The 20,737-nt window shown below is 39.5% G+C and overlaps 3 protein-coding genes and 1 non-coding gene across 4 annotated transcripts; 1 reads left to right on the top strand and 3 right to left on the bottom strand.

Moving 5' to 3' along the window:
• Positions 1–3,474: 3,474 nt before the first annotated feature.
• On the top strand, positions 3,475–4,419 carry LOC118716534 (olfactory receptor 1L1-like). The gene has a single exon (XM_036433923.1). It carries the CDS (start codon positions 3,475–3,477, stop codon positions 4,417–4,419), a length of 945 nt encoding a protein of 314 aa, XP_036289816.1.
• A 6,365-nt stretch (positions 4,420–10,784) lies between these two features.
• On the bottom strand, positions 10,785–11,808 carry LOC118716779 (olfactory receptor 1Q1). The gene has a single exon (XM_036434292.1). The coding sequence runs from the start codon at positions 11,779–11,781 to the stop codon at positions 10,837–10,839; it is 945 nt and encodes a 314-aa protein (XP_036290185.1). The 5' UTR covers positions 11,782–11,808; the 3' UTR covers positions 10,785–10,836.
• A 2,134-nt stretch (positions 11,809–13,942) lies between these two features.
• Positions 13,943–14,076, bottom strand: LOC118716845. Its single transcript, XR_004987295.1, has one exon. It is a non-coding gene; the product is annotated as a small nucleolar RNA SNORA41 (small nucleolar RNA).
• Positions 14,077–19,673: 5,597 nt separating this feature from the next.
• Positions 19,674–20,606, bottom strand: LOC118716733 (olfactory receptor 1361-like). The gene has a single exon (XM_036434269.1). The coding sequence runs from the start codon at positions 20,604–20,606 to the stop codon at positions 19,674–19,676; it is 933 nt and encodes a 310-aa protein (XP_036290162.1).
• Positions 20,607–20,737: the final 131 nt, after the last annotated feature.

Below are 20,737 nucleotides of genomic sequence, written 5' to 3'. Positions count from 1 at the left end.
TCAAAAATGGGGGAAAGGATAGAGAAAAGAGTGGGGACTATATAAACAAGATAAAACTTCATCTTTCATAATAAAGTCAAAAGATAATCCTAAATTGATAAAATTGTTACATAGACTATAAACAAATAGTATATTATTTAAAGGCATTAACACTGAGAGAGAAACCAAGATGGTGGCATAGGTAAACATCTGAAATTGCTGCCTCACACAATCACTTCAAAACTACAACTAAAAGACAAAATAGACATCATCCAGAACCATAGGAAGGCTGGCTGAGTGAAAATCTACAACTAGAAGGAAAGAGAAAAGCACATTGAGACTCAAGGAGCTGCGGAAGTAAAGTTCAGAGGTATGGAGGCACATATGTGGATAGGGCTGGCAACTGAGTACGTGGTTGTCTTTCTCAATTGGGAGGGAGACACAATCTCTTGACTGCTCTGAACTCCAGTTCTAGGAGAGACTCTGGAGACCCAGATTCATACTGGGAGAAACTGGGCTGTCTGGCATTGGATGGAACTCAAGGGCAGCTTTCTCTCAAAGGTGCTTGCAGCAATTACTGTGACACTGAGATCCAGGGACTTCTTAGGGCAGGGCTGAGGATCAGCTATTGCTGTTTTCTCTGCCCTGTGGATTCCCTGAGACCCTGCCCTACCCAAGATGTGTGCAGAGGCTTTTGCATATGAATGGCTTGGCCCTTTGAAATCTAAAATTACCTAACAAATTGCAGCTGGGTCAGAGAGACCCAGAACATCCAAAAGAAGGCCCAAGGCCCCACAGCAGCTTGCATCGTTTCATACTGGGTCTCATTTGGGCACCTCCAAACCCCAAACAAAGAAGAGGAATCTGCAGATTTCTCCGTAGCTACTGCTAGGTGGCCTCAGGCAGAGGCTAAATTAGCACCTCCTTAGAGATCCAGGAGTCAGTGTACCCAATGGTCAGAGTGGGGCCATCCAGATTACAACTCCTCAAATCCATAAGGGGGCAGACTCAGTGAGCACCAAAACCCCGTTGAAGCACGGCTTGCACCATAAGGGTGTCTCCAGCCCAGAAGTTCTCCTATCATAGACATAGCTGATTCTCATAGCAAATTGGCCTGGAGGTCAATTCCTCCCAGTGATACCAACAACAATCAAGGCTTAACTACAACAAAACTGTGAACACAGCCCACAAAGGGATGCACCAAGAGAGTCCACCTCAGGTACCTGGGGAGGCTGAGCCACTGAGCCCTATAGGACACCTAGCACACAAAGCTACTCTGTCAACATAGGGAAGCAAACAAAATGCAGAGACAAACATGTCACAAATGACAGAAATGGAGGAAAGCAAACTACGGGATATAGAGTCAAAACCACGGTTATAAGGTTACTCAAGAATTTTCTAGAAACCACTGATAAATTTAGCGAGACCCTCAATGATATGAAAAAGAACCAATTAGAAATTAAGCATACACTTAATTGAAATTAAGAATAATATACAGAGATCCAACAGCAGACTAGAGGATTGCAAGAATCAAGTAAGAGATTTGAAATACAAAGAAACGAAAAACACCCAACTGGAAAAGCAAAAAGAAAAAGAATCCAAAAATATGAAAATAGTTTAAGGAGCCTCTGGGACAACTTCAAGCGTACCAACATTCAAATTATGAGGATGCCAGAAGAAGAGAGCAAGATACTGAAAACCTATTTAAAGAAATAATGACAAAAAATTCTCCCACCTGGTAAAAGAAATAGACTTACAAATCCAGGAAGCACAGAGAACCCTGAACAAAAGGAATCCAAAGAGGACCACACCAAGACACAGCATAATTAAAATGCCAAGGGCAAAAGACAAAGAGAAAATCTTGAAAGCAGCAAGAGAAAAACAGTTAATTACCTACAAGGAAGCACCCATACAATTGTCAGCTGATTTCTCAACAAGCTATGCATGCCAGAAGGGAGTGGCAATAAATATTCAAAGTGATGAACAGCAAGGACCTACAGCCAGGATTACTCTACCCAGAAAAGCTATCATTTAGAATTGAAGGTCAGATAAAGAGCTTCACAGATAAGAAAAAGCTAAAGGAGTTCATCACCACCAAAACAGAATTATATGAAATGCTGAAAGGTATTCTTTAAGAAAGGGAAGAAGAAGGTAAAGATAAAAATTATGAACAACAAATACATATCACTAAGTGAATCTAAAAATCAAGTAAATAAAGAATCTGATGAACTGAATAAACTGGTGAATATAATAGCATTGGGCATAGAAAGGGAATGGACTGACAGTTCTCTGGGGGAAAGGAGTGTGGGGGGTGCAGGAAGAGACTGGACAAAAATTGTACACCTATGGATGAGGACAGCAGGTGGGGTGAAGTGGGAACCGGTTGAGGGGAGCTATGGGGAAAAAAAGAGGAACAACTGTAATAATCTGAATAATGAAGATTTATTAAAAAAAATAAAGGCATTAATATTATGAAACACCAGAAGAGTTAAAACTAAATATGGAGGTGGGCAAAGTTAGAGAATCCTGCTTTTTATTGTATGTTCTCTTATACTCTCCTATTTTAAAATTATTTTCTCACATTCATAAAGAAAAATATTTCATCAAAATATCCTTCTCCCTATAGCAGCCTCAGAAAGTTATCTCTTTGGTGTACCATTTAGATCTGCCTATAGGAAAAACCTGAGCTGAAAAGATATGAGAATTCTATCCCTGTAAGATTTTATTATTAATTGAAAATTAATCATTAATAAAATCAATGATTATATTAATCGCTTCTACTCTCATTTCAGGTAAATTTAGTTGACTTAATGGAATAAAACTCCCCTCCCAAAAGAACATACAAAATTAGGACCAGATAATTACTCAAGTGCCCCATCAAGGATGTAGAGACTGACATCTGACTGGAGTTTTGATATCTTTTCCTTTCTTCTCCCACTCTGACAGCTAGCCAAGTGTGGTGCTTAAGTCCAACAAAACTATACAGGGTCAAGGCCAGTTTTTGTCTCTCAGATCTCTAATACAGTAGTCTATTGGATTTACTTTTCTCATCTGTAATATGGGTCTGAAAGTATAATAGTATAGTTTCTATTATATGGTGTTGTGAGAACCAAATGTGTGATATTTATTCAATAGTATGCTCTTTAGCTCATAACAAGCATCAAGGAAATTCTGTGAATAGTGTGATGTCTTTCTTGCTATACAATGAATTTCTTAAAATCAGAGACCATGAGTAATTTATCTTGTTGTCCTTCATATGGATCAAATTGATTCTCAGTGATCAACAAAGAACCTGGAATAAACTAAAGAGTATACGAGTGAGTAGTTGGATAGAAAGATCATGGTAAGGGAAATAAATTAAAGGGGAAAAAACCTCTTTTGGAAACTAGCGTCATTCATGCAAGAAAAGATTTTTCCTAATAATTATCCCAGAGTAAATTTCAGCATTATTTGATCTTAACACTTACTTTTCACAGGGAATGTGGAATTGAGTCTATGGCCACTAGAAACAGGACAGAGGTAACTGACTTTGTCTTATTGGGCCTGTCCAGCTGTCCAGAGATGCAGCCAGTTATTTTTGGGATTGTCCTTGCTATGTACCTGGTGGCAGTTATGGGCAATGCCCTGTTAGTAATTGTTGCCCTCTCAGACCCCAAACTTCAGACCACCATGTATTTCCTGCTCTGCCAGCTTTCCTTTATTGACATATTTCTCACAACCATCACTGTTCCCCAGATGCTGGTCCACACCCTGTCTGTGAATAAAACCATCTCCTTTAATCACTGCATGCTCCAGTTGTTCTTTTTTATGGCTGTGGGCAGCATGGAAGGCCACCTGTTGGCTGCCATGGCCTATGACCGCTATGTTGCCATCTGTGACCCCTTAAGATACTCTGCCATCATCAGCCGTCGCTTCTTTCTATATATAACCTTGATCTCATGGGTGGTTGTCACCCTCAACAGCCTTCTGTATAGTGTGTTGGTCACCCGTTTAACCTTCTGTGGCAACCAGGTCACCCACTTCTTCTGTGACATCACACCCTTACTGAAGCTTTCCTGCACCCGACCAGTAGTGAGTGAAATGCTAATATTTACTGAAGGGGTAGCTGTGGTGATCAGTCCCTTCTTCTTCATTATGGGTTCCTATGCACGCATTGGTATTGTCATAGCCCGTATGCACTCAGTTGCTGCCTTGCGCAAAGCTCTGTCCACTTGTGGCTCTCATATCCTGGTTGTGCTGCTCCTGTATGGCTCTGTGATCCGCATGTACCTCCGGCCCTCCTCCAGCTATGACTTGGATCAGGATCGCCAAGTTGCCATCTTTTACACAGTAGTTACCCCTATGCTAAACCCACTGATCTACAGCCTGAGGAACCAGGAGGTCAAGGGAGCTCTGCAAAGGCTTTCCAGAAAACTGCATCTCAGGAAACTTCCAGCCTGACTCCCAGGCCACCCGGAAAAGTTAAGATCTAACTTGAAAATGCCTCGAATAGATGGGTTGCACTCCTGATAACTGATATGGTCACATTCCTGTGGGATAATCTTTTCTATGACTTGTTCTTCTTTGGATTTGGCAAGATGTTCATTTTTGAATAAATAGTTCTGGTTCCTATTGACTGACCTGGAATCTCGTCACTTTGAAACTGAAAAGATACTTTTAAATCATCAAACTTGAACCTCTCATCTTTCAGATCTAATATGAGGCATGGGGGATTACTAAGCCGAATTATTACACATCAGAAATTTGATCATTTTTTAATATTTTATTATTTTTCTTTAAAAAATTTATTTTCACAATTACAGTTGACACACAATGTTATATGTTTTAAGTGTACAAAATAGTGATTAGACATTTAAATGAGTTATGAAGTGATCACTCCCATAAGTCTAGTACTCACTAACATAATACATAGTTATTGCATTATTTATTGTACTTCCTATGCTGTACTTTAAGAAATTTGATCATTTTAGTGATGATATTGCATGTACTGTTTTCCAGAGAGAAGTCAAAGTGAGTACAATACCACTATACAGAAGAGGTTTTTCAGCAGACCATAGAGTAGTCTCAATCTCTCTTAAAATGGTGGTAATATTATGGTTTCTCATTATTCCAAACTCACAGTAATAATAAGCAGTTTAATACTGATAGTGACTGAATTATTTCATCTGAAATTTTGTGTTACTTCATAAAAGACAGCATAGGTCACTGATAATAAAGAGCTGAGGGGCTCTTCATAGTGGCTCTAATACCAGGAGTAGGTGGTCAGATATGGAGAATATGATAAGTAGAGCTGTTGAGACACACTGAAAAACTAGACACAATATGTAAGGGGAAAGGAAGAACCAAGGGTGGACTCTGAAAATGGGTGGAATAATTATTTATATGTGGAAGGCTCTGTGAAAGTGGGGGCATATAGATATGGTGGGAGAGGGGTGCAAAATCAATAACTTGTTTTTGGCCATATTTTGTAATATCTACCCAAGTGGAGATATTTCATAGGCAGTTAAATACATAATTCTTGAGCTTAAGGCATTGTCTTAAGATAGCTATGTCTCAACAAAATGTAGATGATATTCAAAGGCTGGGTAAAATCACCTAATGAGAAAATATAGAAAAGACAACTATGAAAAGAGTCCCAATACGATTGCTTACTCCAGCATTTAGAGGTCTAGGAGAAGAGACAGCAAAGGAAATCGAGAAATGGCTATTTACAGGAAGAATGAAGGTAAGTTTGATATGTCTGGATCCTAGGAAAGAGTATTTCTGGAAAATGGGAGTGGTCACTCAAATGCATTTAAGAAATCATTATTGAGAATAGATAATTATTAGATTTGATAAGATATATCTAGATTATTGCAAACTATGGTAAAGCCAGTTAAGTGAAGTGTTAGGGGGAAAATGACAATTATTGTCATTTTATAATACAACTAGAGGCTTGATGCATGAATTCATGCACAGGTGGAGTCCCTAGGCCTGGCCGGCAATCAGGGCCCTTGGCCTTCCTGGGAAAGGGGCTGTGTCTGCTGCCACCCATCCCTGGTTCCCCATCCCAGCCTGGTGTCCGAAGGCCCCCGGAAGGATTGGGCCCCCAGAAGGAGGCGATAGTCGCCGGGCTGGGTGTGGAAGGAATGGACACAGGATGCCAGTGGATGCCGATCCTGGGGATTTGGCCTAATCTGGCAATTGGACATCCCCCTTTGGCCTGGTCTCCCCTAACTATCCCTCTCACCCACCTGATGCCTCCCTCCCCCACCAGCTTGATCACCCCTAACTGCCTCTGCCTGCCTGATCATCTCTAACCGCCTCTGACTGCTTGCCTGATCGCCCCTAACTGCCCCCCTCTGCTAGCCTGGTTGCCCATAACTGCCCCCCTGCCGGCCTGGTCACCCATAACATGCCCCACCCCTGCCAGCCTGGTCACCCATAACTGCCTCCCCTGCCAGCCTGGTCGCCCCCCCCCCCCCCCCCCCCCACCAGTCTGGTCACCCCAGCTGCTCAACCCCTTCCATCCCCCTTGCTGGCCTGGTTGCCCCATGCAGCCTGCTGTTCAGTCATTTGGTGATCCCTCACTAACCCCTCTGCCAGCCTTGTTGCCCCATGCAGCCTGTGTTCAGTCGTCCAACTGGTTATTTTGGTTGTGACAACCTCTGGCTTTTTATATATTAGGATAGGTTGCAACTGAGTAAGTGGAAGCTGTGGTAATAGACATTTCTCAAGTATAATTTTAAAAAAGAAGATAGATTAAAAAAATGGTATGTAACTTGAGGAGGACAAGTTAAGGGAGAATTTTTTCTAATTTTTGTGAAGACTGGTGACATTAAGTATCCTTTTCTGGTAGAAATAATTTTGTATATAATGAAATATTCAGGATTCAAGAAAGAAAGTAATTATTTGCAGGAACAGAGTCCTTGAAATGGAATGCATATCTATTAAGGGAATATTTTTATGAAGGAGATGAGCCACTTCTTTCCCTGTAACAAAAAGGAAGTCAGAGTATGCAGATGGGCTGGTTGATTTGATGGTGGGAAGATGGCATATACTTGAAAAGACTTCAGCTGAGAGTGGGGGGGAGCAGAATTTTTTTTTGAGAATTGTAGAAGGAAATTAGGTGAAACATGCTAGAGTCTGAGAAAGTGAAGTACTAGAAAAATGTTCTGGTAAGCCTCAATTCTGCCAATATTGAGTGCCCATTTAGGCATTTCATTTATAAGTTTAATATTAGTCACGTCAGCATGGTTGGTGATATTCTGCAATAATTATCAGGTAATCAAGTATAATTATGAATAAATAAAATCCTGATAGAGCTAAAGTGAACAAAAGAATTAAGGGTGTTTACAAGAAGGTGGTTTACAGTTCTGGATCATAAAATGTATTCTAGTAAAGGTGGGAAATAAGGGCATAAATTAGGTGATGGATAATGAAAATCAATTTCAAGGGACAATAGATCTCAGTGATGTCAGAGAATTGCAGTTGAAGAACTAAATTAAGGTGGAAAATACAGAAGCGGATAAGAAGCGAAAAGTTTAAAATTGAGTTTTACTTGTGGTTAATCTATAATAATAAAAGCATAATATGCAAATCAACTGAACAACTGAACAGCAAAATGATCATCTGGACGACCTTCCAAATGACCATGCTATGACATCCACTGGTGCCAAGCCAGCCAAGGCGGGGCCTGACCATTGCCCCATGATCACCCTGCAGAGGGAGGCCCAGGCTACTGGCTGGTAGGGCAATCAATCAGGGTATGATCAATTGCCCCAGAAGGGAGGCCCAGGCTACCCCTTGGTGGTGCTGTGGCAGGTGGGTGGGGCTTACCTCTTTGGGGTGATTAATTGCAGGGCTTCTGGACTGTGAGAAGCCACAGGCCAAGCTGAGGGCCCCCTTCCCCAGTGCATGAATTTTGTGCACCAGGCATCTAATTATTTATAATGGCAAAGTCTAAAATATGACCATATCTGAGTGGGTGCTTAAGATGGGATAAAGTAAAATATTGCTGAAGCTAAACAGGTCAGGAACTGAGAACCCAATTTATTTGTAAGATAAACCAGTTATATGGGCATTTATATAAGTGGTTTATCTTACAAATAAATTTCCAAAGTGATAATTAAATAGCAGTGGCGAGAGTTAGAGAATTAGTTGCTGAAGTCATCAAGGAGTGAAGGTGAAACACCAGAAAGTTTTATTTTTCTTATTTTATTTTTTAAAATAAAAAAGTATAAATTTAAGTTTAGAACATAATGATTTGATATACAGGGTGTGGCAAAAGTAATTTTATAGTTGTGAGTGTGAAACATACATAGTTTATTTTGGTATTGTTATTTATTAATCATTGTATTCTTTTCCATACAAACAATTATAAACTTACTTTTGCTCTAGCCTGTATTATGTAATGCACTCATAAGAGTGACTAGCCCATAGTAAGTACTATATATGTATATTCTATTATTATTATTATCATTATTAGCATACAGATGAAGAAATAATGGGAGATAAGTACAAAGAGCTGCTAGGTAAAGGCTAGTATATGTACCTAGAGACTATTGATGAAATAAGAGTAAGATCAGGAGTTAATCTGCCTCATTCTTTTTATTGACTGAATAGTAATTCATAGTATACTTACATTGTGTTTGAGATTTTCTTCAAAACACTGAAAAAGAAATAATCCAAAACTTCCATACTTTATAATAATAGACATTTATTTCTCAGTCTAAAGTCTGTAGGTTGAGAGAGCCAACTGTGCTTCAGACTTTAGGTCAAGTTGAAGTCTGTTCTATGTATTTCTCATTCTGAAATTCAAGCTAAGGGAATCTAGTTATATGGATGAGCTTATCTTCCCAGGCTGAAACCCAAAGCTCATGGGGACAACCAAACAGTCTAAACCTATTCAGAGATTTATTTATTTATTTATTTATTTATCGGAAGCAGCATTTGTTATGTCTGTTCACAAACTGCTGGCTAAAACAAGTCTGAAGTCAATGGTATGGAGAAAATATTTTGCCTTCAGTGAAACCATGGCTAAGACAGGAAAGGAAAGAAGAATTGTGAACAGATAATACTATCTGTTGAACTACTCAACACAGTGAGCCAAGATTCCAATAATATGCATAAAAATTATAATTTTTCACTCTCACAGGCAGTGTGTTTAACATAAAATACATGTACATTTGTATATATAATATATATTTATTCATGATATATAGGGGTTGACAAAAGTAGATTTCAGTTGTTTGTATGGAAAAACATATAGGTTATGATTATTACAATAGTTTTATCAATCCTGTGTCTTATGTACTTAAAACTGTGAGAAAAACTTCTGGAAGAGGAAAAATATCTAAAAACAATTTTTAAAAAATAGAATTGTCCATCTGCTCTTCAAAGTGTATTATTTTACGTTCCTATTTATTTACCTTAAGAAAGTTCTTTAAATGGGAGCAGGGGGGATTCTTAGAAGAGGCTACATTGCTAAGAAGTGAGGCTAATTAGTTGGTCAAGACTAAAGGGTATCAGTAATCGAACTGCCAGTGAAGACAGAAAGGAGGGAGGTAGGTCAAGGAGGCAGGAAAGATAAAATCAGAGGAAACGATAGAGTCCAGAAGAAAAATATTGGGTATGTAAGATACTTTCTGGCAAATGGAAAGAGCTAATTAACTAACCAAAAGTTGGATGGCTTTCCTTGTTATTATCATTTTACTAGTGCCAGGGCCTCCTTCATCTTGGAAATATTTATTATCTTAATGTAGTCAAAGACAGGAAGTGTAGCTTCTTAAACCAATTTCAGTGGTGTAAATTTTGACTAACAATTATATATAGGTTATAAAACACTTTTTTTCTAGCCCATTATACAAAATTACCACATTTTTAGTTCCTTCTCAACTCAGTGCCATAACCAGGCATATTTTATAATTGAAACTTTTTCCAGGCAAATAGTTTAAATCCATTTGTCATGCACTTTCTGCCCCATGGCAGAAACATGGGAGAGTGATCAAGACTTGGCCAATCACCTGTACCACCTTATTTGAATCTGGATGTGTTGGTGCAAAGAATAGAACTGGGCAGTTCTTTCTGGAGGTGATCATATCTAGTCTTCAAGCCTCCAAGGGTTATGCCCAGTGACTGTTGCTGGTAACTGTTGTGGGGGGGGGTACAAGTGGCAGTGAGCAGTATGGTAATTACAGCATTGAGCTCATCAGACCAACCTGAGATATGATTTTGTCTGTTGTTTCTCTTCCATTTTTTTTTTTTTTTTAATTTTTTTTTTATTTTTTATTTTGTACAGAGAGGAAGGGAGAGAGAGAGTTAGAAACGACGATGAGAGAGAGTCATCGATCAGCTGCCTCTTGCACACCCCCTACTGGGGATGTGCCCGCAACCAAGGTACATGCCCCTGACCGGAATCGAACCCGGGACCCTTCAGTCCCCAAGCCGACGCTCTATCCATTGAGCCAAACCGGTCTCGGCTCTCTTCCATTTTATTGAGCCCTGTTGCTTAGTCTTCTTGGAAAATCCATGTACATTTTCAATAACCATATTACCTTCACAAATCAATGAGAATTGATTTCTGTTCCTTGCATGTAAGTAACTCTGAGCATTAGAATCTGGGTGTTTAATGACAGGTCCAGAAAACAACCTCAGCTATAACCAAAGCCATGCTATTGTTTTACACTAAATACATAATTTCATATACTTTGGGTTTAAGGGAAATCTCAGGACAATATCCAATAAGAAAATCTGTAAAATGTACTTAAAATGTACTTAATATAGATATTTCTAGGAAGTTCTAAAAGAAAAACATAACAAGGGACAAAACTGTTTTCCCAGAATCACAGATAAAATTTGGAACAGTGTTTTGGGGTTTCATCTAAAGAAAGAAATCCATGATCTGCTCCTCCATTTCCTGAAGGCTCTCTTGACATCCCCATTTCTCAGGCTGTAAATGAAGGGGTTCATCATGGGGGTTACCACTGTGTGCATGACTGTCAGGGTGCGACCCTTGGCCACTGAATAGCTGGTACTAGGCTGGAAGTAGGCCCATGTGAGTGTGCCATAGAAGATAGCCACCACAGTGAGGTGGGAGCCACAGGTAGAAAAGGCTTTCCACTTGCTCTTGGCTGAGGGATTCCGGAGGACCACTGAGATGATGCAGGCATAGGAGGCAATGATGAAGGCCAGAGCTCCATTGATGACAATAACACCTTCTGTGTGAATCATCAGGGTGTTGAGGTGAGTGCTGGAGCAGGATAACTTCATCAGAGGGTAGAGGTCACAGAAGAAGTGAGGGATCCTGTTATCTGCACAGAAGATCAATTGGCCCATGAGAAAGGTGTGCAACAGGGCATGAAGATGGGAGAGGATGTGGCATAGGGCCACCATCTGTGAGCATAGCATCCTGGTCAGAATCATATGGTAGCGGAAAGGGTGGCAGATGGCAATGTATCTGTCATAGGCCATTATAGCCAGGAGGAAGTTTTCCATGGCTGCAAAGCATATGAAGAAATAAGTCTGGGCTAAGCAGCCCATGTAGGAAATGGTCTTTGTAGGAGAGAAAATGTTCTGCAGCATCTTGGGGACTGTGGTGGAGGTGAAGCAGATGTCTGCCAAGGCCAAGTTACTGAGGAACATGTACATGGGAGTGTGGAGATGTGGAGTAGAGATAATTAGTGTGATGATGGCAAAGTTGCCAGAAATATTGATTGCATACATAAATAGAAAAAGAAGGAAGAGTGGGATCTGTTCTTGTGGGTAGGCAGAAATGCCCAAGAGAACAAAATGGGATACACTGGTCCAGTTGGTATTTTCCATCTGTTGGTGTAAGAACAAAAATGATTATTACTAGTTTTTTATTGAGATATAATTGACATATAACATTATACTAGTTTAATGTGTACAATATAATGATTCAGTATTAGTATACATTGTGGAATGATCTCCATGATAAATCTAGCTAGCATCCAAATGCTAGTGTACTGCCGAAACCAGTTTGGCTCAGTGGATAGAGCGTTGGCCTGTGGACTGAAAGGTCCGGGGTTTGATTCCGGTCAAGGGCACGTACATTGGTTGCGGGCACATTCCCAGTGGGGGGGTGCAAGAGGCAACTGGTCGATGTTTCTCTCTCATCGACGTTTCTAACTCTCTATCCCTCTCAATTCCTCTCTGTGTAAAATCAATAAAATATATTAAAAACAAAACAAAACAAAAACACACCAAATGCTAGTGTACTAATTACATTTTTTTTCTTGTGATGAGGACTTTTTAAAAAAAATATTTTTTATTGATTTTTTACAGAAAGGAAGGGAGAGGGAGAGAGGAAGGGAGAGGGAGAGAGAGTTAGAAACGTCGATGAGAGAGAAACATTGACCAGCTGCCTCCCGCACAACCCCTACCAACCCCTACCGGAGATGTGCCCACAACCAATGTACATGCCCCTGACCGGAATTGAACCTGGGACCTTTCAGTCCGCAGACTGACGCTCTACCACTGAGCCAAACCGGTTTCGGCAGTGATGAGGACTTTTAAGAGCTACTCTGTTAGCAATTTCCAATATGCAATATACTATTATTAACTCTAGTGCCATGCTGTACATTGTATCCCCATGACTTACTTATTTTATACCTGGAAGTTTGAACTTTTGGATCCCTTTCATCCATTTTGCTTACCTCCTCCTCTACCTTCACCTCTAGCAACCACAAATCTGTTCTCTGTATCTATGAATTTTTTCTATAGGTTCCACATATTAATGAGGTCATATGGCATTTGTCTTTCTCTGTCTGACTTATTTCACCTAGCATAGTACCCTCAAAATCCATACATATTGTTGCAAATGGCAAGATTTCATTCTTTTTTTTTTAATGGCTGGATAATATTCCTTTATTTATATCACATCTTCTTTATTCATTCGTCTATCAATGGACAGATAGGTTGTTTCCCTGCCTTAGCTATTATAACTAATGGTGCAGTAAATATGGGATTGCATATATTGTATCTTTTCAAATTGGTGTTTTTGTGTTTTTTTTAAAATAAATATTCAGAAGTAGGATTGTTGGATTACATGGTTATTATCTTTTTAATTTTTTTGAGGAACCTCTATACTGTTTTTCAAAAATGGTTATTTTTATAGACTTGGACATGTGAGCAGGCTATTTAGTTACTATCACTTTTTTGCTCCAATGTAAACTACATATGGTGTTTATGAAAGGATCAAGTGCTTGTTTTCCAAAATAACGAGATATGAATTTTTCTTTATAATTAACATTGTCACTATCACCATAGCTAACATCCACAGAGAACTTACCTTGAACCAGGGACTTTGCTACATTATCACATTTAATTTTTGTAATAACTCTATGGAAGCAATTATTATTATTATTATTATTATTATTATTATCATTATTATTATTTCACAAATGAGAAAACTGAGCTATAGAAAGTTTAAGCTCATAAAAGGGCAAAATCTGGTTTTGTTTATCTGGCTGCAGAGGCTATGCTAGTGACACTGCATAACATAACTCCTCAAATTAAAGCCAAGGCATCTCATGCATGGTAATGAGAACTGTTGATGGGCTATTTAACCAAGGCATTTTGGCTAACAGGGATTTCAGAGGTCATTTGGTCCAGCAATTTCTATTTTGGGAAATGCATATCCCAGTGATACCCAATGACTTCTCAGAGTACACAGACATGGTTTTAGGAGAATCACTATCCAGATTCTCAGCTTTTGCATTTTTCTTTTCTTAAATCATTTTGTCTTTAAGATGTCACCAAATCATTATTCATTATTCTGTCTCCCACTTAACAAATGAAAGACATACTTTAACCCAGCCAAATGTTATGCATTGGCTCAGGATATAAAAACCTTAAAGAAGCCAAATGAAGGGATAATTAGAGCTATTAAGAAAATAAATTACTTTAATGAACAGAATACAAATATTTTTATTTTATTTTATTATTTTTTCTTTTCCCCCCCTCATGTTTGTCACACATATGCCCACTTTCCATTTTGCTAAGAGGTGTTTGATCGTGTAGCAATTTCTTTCCCACAGAGGAATGCCACAGCTGTCACCAGGAGAACAGCTGCAGAGAATACAAATATTTTTAGATTGAGGGGTTTCCATTGCTTGCTTTAAAAAAAAATTGAATACCTAATCTAGTTATCAGCACATCATTAAAAATAATTTTTGATTATATGTAACACTAGTTACTGTCATTACTTGGACAGCTTTTGGTCCCCTGGAATCTCAGAGAACAAGTCTACTATTTTTCAACATTAACTCTAAACATCAATCAACAGAGGCAGCATTGCGTAGTGGGCTAGAACCCTGGAGCTTTCATTAAACAGCCATATGACCTTAAGGAAGTCACTTACCCTGTAGGAGCCTAGTGTTCTCATCTGTAAATTGGGGGGATTTTGATAGCACATTACTCATAAAGTTGTTATGAGGATTAAATGAGAGTACCTGGTCCAACTATGCCTATCAATTTTTCAGTCTTCTCTACACAGAGTCTCCAGGTTTTTCTGCGAGGACAGTGTTTTGCCATCCAGATCTCTCTACAGTGACACTGCTCCAGTTCGTATATCGTCTTACCATTTGCAACAGCATGGATAGACCTGGAGAGCATCATACTAAGCAAAATAAGCCAGTTAGAAAAAGATAAATATCACATGATCTCACTCATTTGTGGAACATAATGAACAACATAAACTGATGAACAAAAATAGATCCAGAGAGAGAGAACCATTGAACAGACAATCAAACTTCAGAGGGAAGGCAAGGGAAGGGTTGGATAAGAAATCAACCAAAGAACTTATATGCATACATATAAACAGAACCCATGGACACATAGGTAGGGGAATGAGGGCATGTGTTGAGGGGTGGGATAGGAATGGCAGGGGAGAGGTCAATGGGGGAAAAAGGAGATATATGTAATATTTTACACATAAAAGAATTAAATAAAAAAAATAAAATGTGGCTCTCAGAACTAAGCAAAATTCTGTGAGTCTGCTCTTTCATCCCAGGGAAATCATGATGATTTGCTCTGGTCATAAATCATAGCTTTTTGGGTAGAGATCAGAGTTGGCAGTCCGCAAGTGAGCTATGTCCATGGCTATCCCAAGAATACTTAAACGTCACAATTAAATTGTTAGAAGAAAAAAGTGCAAGCAATTAAGATTTGCCCCCTATAAGGCACTTTCAGATGCATTGTCTCACATAACCTTACAGCACTTCCAGCTGCAACAATCACTTACCCTCATTTCATGGATGAGGAAGCCAAAGCATAGGGAGGTGAAGTGATTTACTCAGCATAAATGGTCTAGCTGGACTTTACACTTATGTCTGAATACCTTGAGTTCCATGTGCGTCTGACTATATCACACTCCCCTTTAGCTAACTTATTATCTTCCCTATGGAAATGGATTTATTCACCTCTCCTGGACTGTCTGCTTTTATATGTCAAATTAAAGGTTATCACCATGGTACAGCTTAAGAGGGTAAGCATTAGCTTGTTCAACTATAAAAGTGTAAAAATTCATAATATGCCATTGAGCTATCCTTGATTGATTTCACTATGGAATGATGAGGAATAAGAACTAAGAGTTGTACCCTAACTGGTTTGGCTCAGTGGATAGAGCATCAGCCTGCCAACTGAAGGGTCCAAGGTTTGATTCCGGTCAAGGGCATGTATCTTGGTTGTGGGCACATCCCCAGGAGAGGGTGTGCAGGAGGCAGCTGATCGATGTTTCTCTCTCATCGATGTTTCTAACTATCCCTCTCCCTTCCTCTCTGTAAAAAAATCAATAAAATATATTAAAAAAAAAAGAGTTGTAACCACATTTATTAAGCACTTAATGTAAACCAGGAATTGTTCTAAGAGCTTAATGTATGTATTTTTCCTTGATGATCACAGAAATTGTGATATAGGTATGTGATATGTGATATGATATAATGTCCCTGAGTGGAACACTCTTGACTAAATTATTCTTTATTTTTTGTGGTTAAGTTTTAATAAGGGGAGGGGAGAGAGTCCATGAACACACAGCATATCTGATGATGGTGTAGGGAAGGGGCACTGTGAAGGGAAAGAAGAAAAAAAGGAAGATAACTTAGGGAGTCAGAGACAAACTTCACAGGATGCATAATATTTGAGAAAGATGGTCGTCTCTCTGGAAATTACTAGGAGCCTATGTAGGAATAGTGTAAGGTGCTCAGAAAGCTCTGTGTAGGTGTGCATCCCTAATGCAGGCACTCACCTTACCGCAGACCCCCAGTTAGACTGCAATGGGCTGGGCTCGGCATGCCCATCCTCCCTTAGCCAGCACACGTCATCATGTTTTGCTTTGACAGCAGCACGGAGCAGTCCACTTAGAGAAGACAGAGAAAGTTGCCCAGCACAGAAGAAAGAAAGGTGTCAGGAAGGGGTTGAAGGGCAGAACAGCTAGATACCAGGGGGTGCTTCTGCTTGTCAGAGGCAGGAAAGCGTGTCTGGTAAAGGCACTGGGAGGACTGAGCATGTTTTTACATGAATTCCCTGCTTCCAGCAGCACAGTTTCCCAAGTGTGTCATTGGCCGAATTCACTGCCTTCTCTGGAGGGCAGGGCCCATGAGGTAGTGCTTCCACTGTTAGTATTAGTGACCATGGCTTGACATCTCAGCTGTCCCAGGAGAGCATCCAAGACCTGGGAGACCAGCCTGGACATGGGGTTCTCTGATGTGAGCTCCAAACTGTGGCACTGAGAAGAAAGCTCAGGAAAACTTAGATATGGTCAAATCACAAATGGTTGTCTCCCTGCCTGAGTCCTGGAAGATGTAGCATTTTTTTAAAGTGATATATTCTTATTTTTAAAAAAATTTAGCTGTGAAACATGTATTGAAAACTGAGATAGTGTCACTTTTTCCATTCCTCTCCAGGGGTGATCTCTTAATGTTTTGGCATGTTCCCATGAACACATTTTCCTGTACACATATGTATGTGTACAGTTTTGTTTCCACAGAAATGAGTTCATTTATTCTGGAGCTTTCTTTGTTTATCTAATCAATATGTCATGGTCCTATGTCACCATCAGGCCTACCTCATTATTTTAAAAGTATTTTTTAGATTATTAGATGTGCCAGAACTTATAAAATATCCCTACGCGTGCCACTTAATCTCCTTTTTTGGGGAAGCTATTACAAAAGAACCACTTCATGGATATTCCTATACAGCCTCTTTGTGTACATATATTTTTACAGAAATGAAAATGCTAGATGGAAGTATATGTGTATTTTAAATTCATCAGTGCCACTGGATTGTCCTCAAAAAAGTTAAAACCAATTTATATAGCCTTTAAGGGCATACAGGAGTGCCCTTTCTACACCACCTGACAGCACCGTTTGCAAACTCTTTGCTGTTTCTCAACCTAATGACAAAAAACTAAGCAAAATCCCCCAAACTATAAGAGGTTTACTTTTTTTTTCCTAATTGCTGGGGGTAATTTTTTGAACATTTTAGTTTTTCTCCTTTGAATTTTCCAACTATATCCTTGCTCACTTTTCTATGTGGTTGCTATGTTGTTGTTGTTTTGTTTATAAGGGTTATAATGTGGTAAAGAGATATTCTCTTAGGCTTTCCTTCCTTCCTTCCTTCCTTTTTAAAAAAAAAATATATATTTTATTGATTTTCTACATTGATGAGAGAGAGAGAAACATGGATCAGCTGCCTCCTGCACACCCCTTACTAGGGATATGTTCACAACCAAGGTACATTCTCTTGACTGGAATCACTGGAATTGAACCTTGGATCCTTCAGTCCACAGGCCAATGCTCTATCCATGGAACCAAACCAGTCAGAGCAGGCTTTCCTTCTTGATCTTACTCATAACTCTCTAACTATTCTTAGTATCCAGCTTGGATGGACACTTTTTTCTTTTACTTATGCTTTTCATTCTGAGAACACAAATCATTAGTTTTCCTAGGAAGTAGTGTAACATTTTTTAAAAATATATTTTATTGATTTTTTACAGAGAGGAAAGGAGAGGGATAGAGAGCTAGAAACATCGACCAGCTGCCTCTCACACACCTCCTACTGGGGATGTGCCCGCAACCAATGTACATGCCCTTGACCGGAATCGAACCTGGGACCTTTCAGTCCGCAGGCCGACGCTCTATCCACTGAGCCAAACCGGTTTCGGCCATTTTTTTTTTTTTTTTTAAATAGATTTTAGAGATGAAGGGAGAGGGAGAGAGAGATAGGAACATCGGTAATGAGAATCATTGATCTGCTGTCTCCAGCACGCCCTCTACTGGGGATCGAGCCTACAACTCAGGCATATGCTTTTGATTGGAATTAAACCTGGGATCCTTCAGTCTGTAGGCCAACGCTCTATCCACTAGTCAAACCCACTAGGGTAGTGTGACATTTCTTTATTAGATTTCATATCAGTCAGTGCTCAAAAATCTGAAACACATATGAACACTGGCATCATTGAATGGACAGAGTTGGCAATAATAACAGTTCACAGAGGTTGAGTGTTTACTATGTGTCAGGCATTCTGTTTAAAGTGCTCAAATACTTATATGTCATTTAATCCTTACAGTAACCATATATGTGAGTTACCCCATGTTCATTGTAGCATTATTTATGACAGTCAAGACATGGAAACAGCCTAAGTGTTGTTTATTGAGCATTTACTATGATCCAAGTTAGTTAACATATTATTTACTACTTAGAGGAATCCAATGATGTAGTTATTCTTTCAGTTTTACAGAAAAAAAGAAACCAGAACTGAGATGAAGAACTTTCCTGAAGTTATATAGTATGAAAGTGGTGGACTCTCGGTTCTGACTTGTAACTTCTGATATCAAGTCTTGAGTTTTTGCCATTAAATTACTACGTATTTTCTGGCGTATAAGACGACCCCCCTAATTTTACAGTTAAAACATAGGTTTAGGCCTATATTCGCTGTATAAGACTACCCCCCACTTCCGAGGCAACACCAGTTCTTTTTTTAATAGACCACCTCTCTGACTCGCCAATCTGAGCAGGCTATTTTTCTTTTCAAAAGTCGTCTTATACGCCAGAAAATACGGTAAATATAATTAGAACTAGGGTGGGTATATGTGTGGAGGGGCTTAGACTAACACAATCCATTTACTTTAACTTACAAATAAGGGAACCAAGTCTCAGAGACATTAAGTGATTATCTAGCAGACGCAAAGCCAACACTGGAACCCAGGACTTAAATTAAAGCTTTGTTCTTATTCTTCTCTAGAATACTGCCTGTTTAAGAGTAAAGTATCTGGTCATTTCCTTTGTATTTAATTCTACCAGACATAATGAATCTTATATTCTTGAGCTAGAGATATATATCTTCTATAGTTCCTTTATAACGTGAGCTAAACAAAAAAATTGCACTTTTATTTTCATTTTATATGTATACAAGCCCCCACTGGCGGACTTTTCTTAATCATCCAGTAACAATAAGAACTGCTGTGGAAGTGTGTAGTACACTACTCGAAGCATGGGCACTTCACAAAGAAGGTTGGGGATAGGCTATCACAGATCCTCTCCCTGTCCTCAGATGTCGATCTGCTCTGTGAAATATAAACATGAGAAAAACAGGAGTCTCAGTTTTAGAAATTACAGTTGGGCTCTCCAGAGTCCAATTTTTGACTCTCAGTTCTGAGTCTTGGAGTCAGGACCCTAAGGTCCTGAAAAGAGTATTAGAGTGTTTTTCTTCTGAGTAGCTTTCCTAGAGCCCCCTTCATATCCCTGTTTCTCAGGCTGTAGATGAAAGGGTTCAGCATGGGGGTGACCACTGTGTACATCACTGAGAAGACTCTGTTCTTTCCACCTGACGTGGATGATGGAGGACACAAATAGACCCCAATAGCTGTACTATAAAACAGAGAGACCATAGACAGATGGGAGGTGCAGTTGGAGAAGGCCTTTTGCTTACCCTTTGGGGAATCAATTTTTAGAATAGCCAATGCAATGTAAAAATAAGATGTAAGGATGCAGACAAATGGCCCAATTAACAATATTCCTGCTACAAAGATGAGCATCAGGCTATTGACATAAGTACTGGAGCAGGCTAGCTTCAGGAGGGGGACCAGATCACAGAAGAAATGGGGGATGATATTGGGGCCACAGAAAGAAAGCCTGGTAACTAGGAGGGTATGCACTAGGGCATGGAAGACAGTGACCACCCATGACCCAGCCACCAAAAGGACACAACATTGGGAGTTCATGGTCACGGCATAATGGAGGGGGTGGCTGATGGCCACATAGCGATCAAATGCCATCACAGCTAGGAGAAAGTTGTCTAGATCTGCAAAAAGGCCAAAGAAATAGAGTTGTGTAAGGCACTCACCATAGGAAATCATCTTATTTCCTGTGCCAATATTACCTAGCATTTTGGGAATTATTGTAGAGATGAAACAGATGTCAGAGAAGGACAGGTTGGCCAAGAAGATGTACATGGGGGTGTGGAGGTTCCCGTCAGAGCTGATGGCCAGGATGATGAGCAGGTTGCCCAGCACAGTGACTAGGTACATGCCCAAGAAGAGCCCAAACAGGAGAGGCTGCTGCTCTGGATGCTCAGAGAGGCCCATGAGGAGAAACTCATAGATGCTGGTCTGGTTTCTTCTTTCCATGTCTGGAATTCTGTATGAAATAAATTGTATTAAGTATAAGTAGCAAAAGGTAAAATATAGATGTGTTAAAAATTTTTGATCCACTAGAAAAGTTCCATGTTTTAGACAATTCTGTTTGAGAGAGCTTGAAT

Source organism: Pipistrellus kuhlii, unplaced genomic scaffold, assembly GCF_014108245.1.
Source record: "Pipistrellus kuhlii isolate mPipKuh1 unplaced genomic scaffold, mPipKuh1.p scaffold_m20_p_12, whole genome shotgun sequence".
Lineage (NCBI taxonomy): Eukaryota > Metazoa > Chordata > Mammalia > Chiroptera > Vespertilionidae > Pipistrellus > Pipistrellus kuhlii.
This window is presented reverse-complemented; position numbering and strand designations above follow the sequence as displayed.

Bases quoted from the DNA above. Each gene is read 5' to 3' on its own strand.
- LOC118716534 (XM_036433923.1), top strand. From the start codon at position 3,475: ATGGCCACTAGAAACAGGACAGAGGTAACTGACTTTGTCTTATTGGGC.
- LOC118716779 (XM_036434292.1), bottom strand. From the start codon at position 11,781: ATGGAAAATACCAACTGGACCAGTGTATCCCATTTTGTTCTCTTGGGC.
- LOC118716733 (XM_036434269.1), bottom strand. From the start codon at position 20,606: ATGGAAAGAAGAAACCAGACCAGCATCTATGAGTTTCTCCTCATGGGC.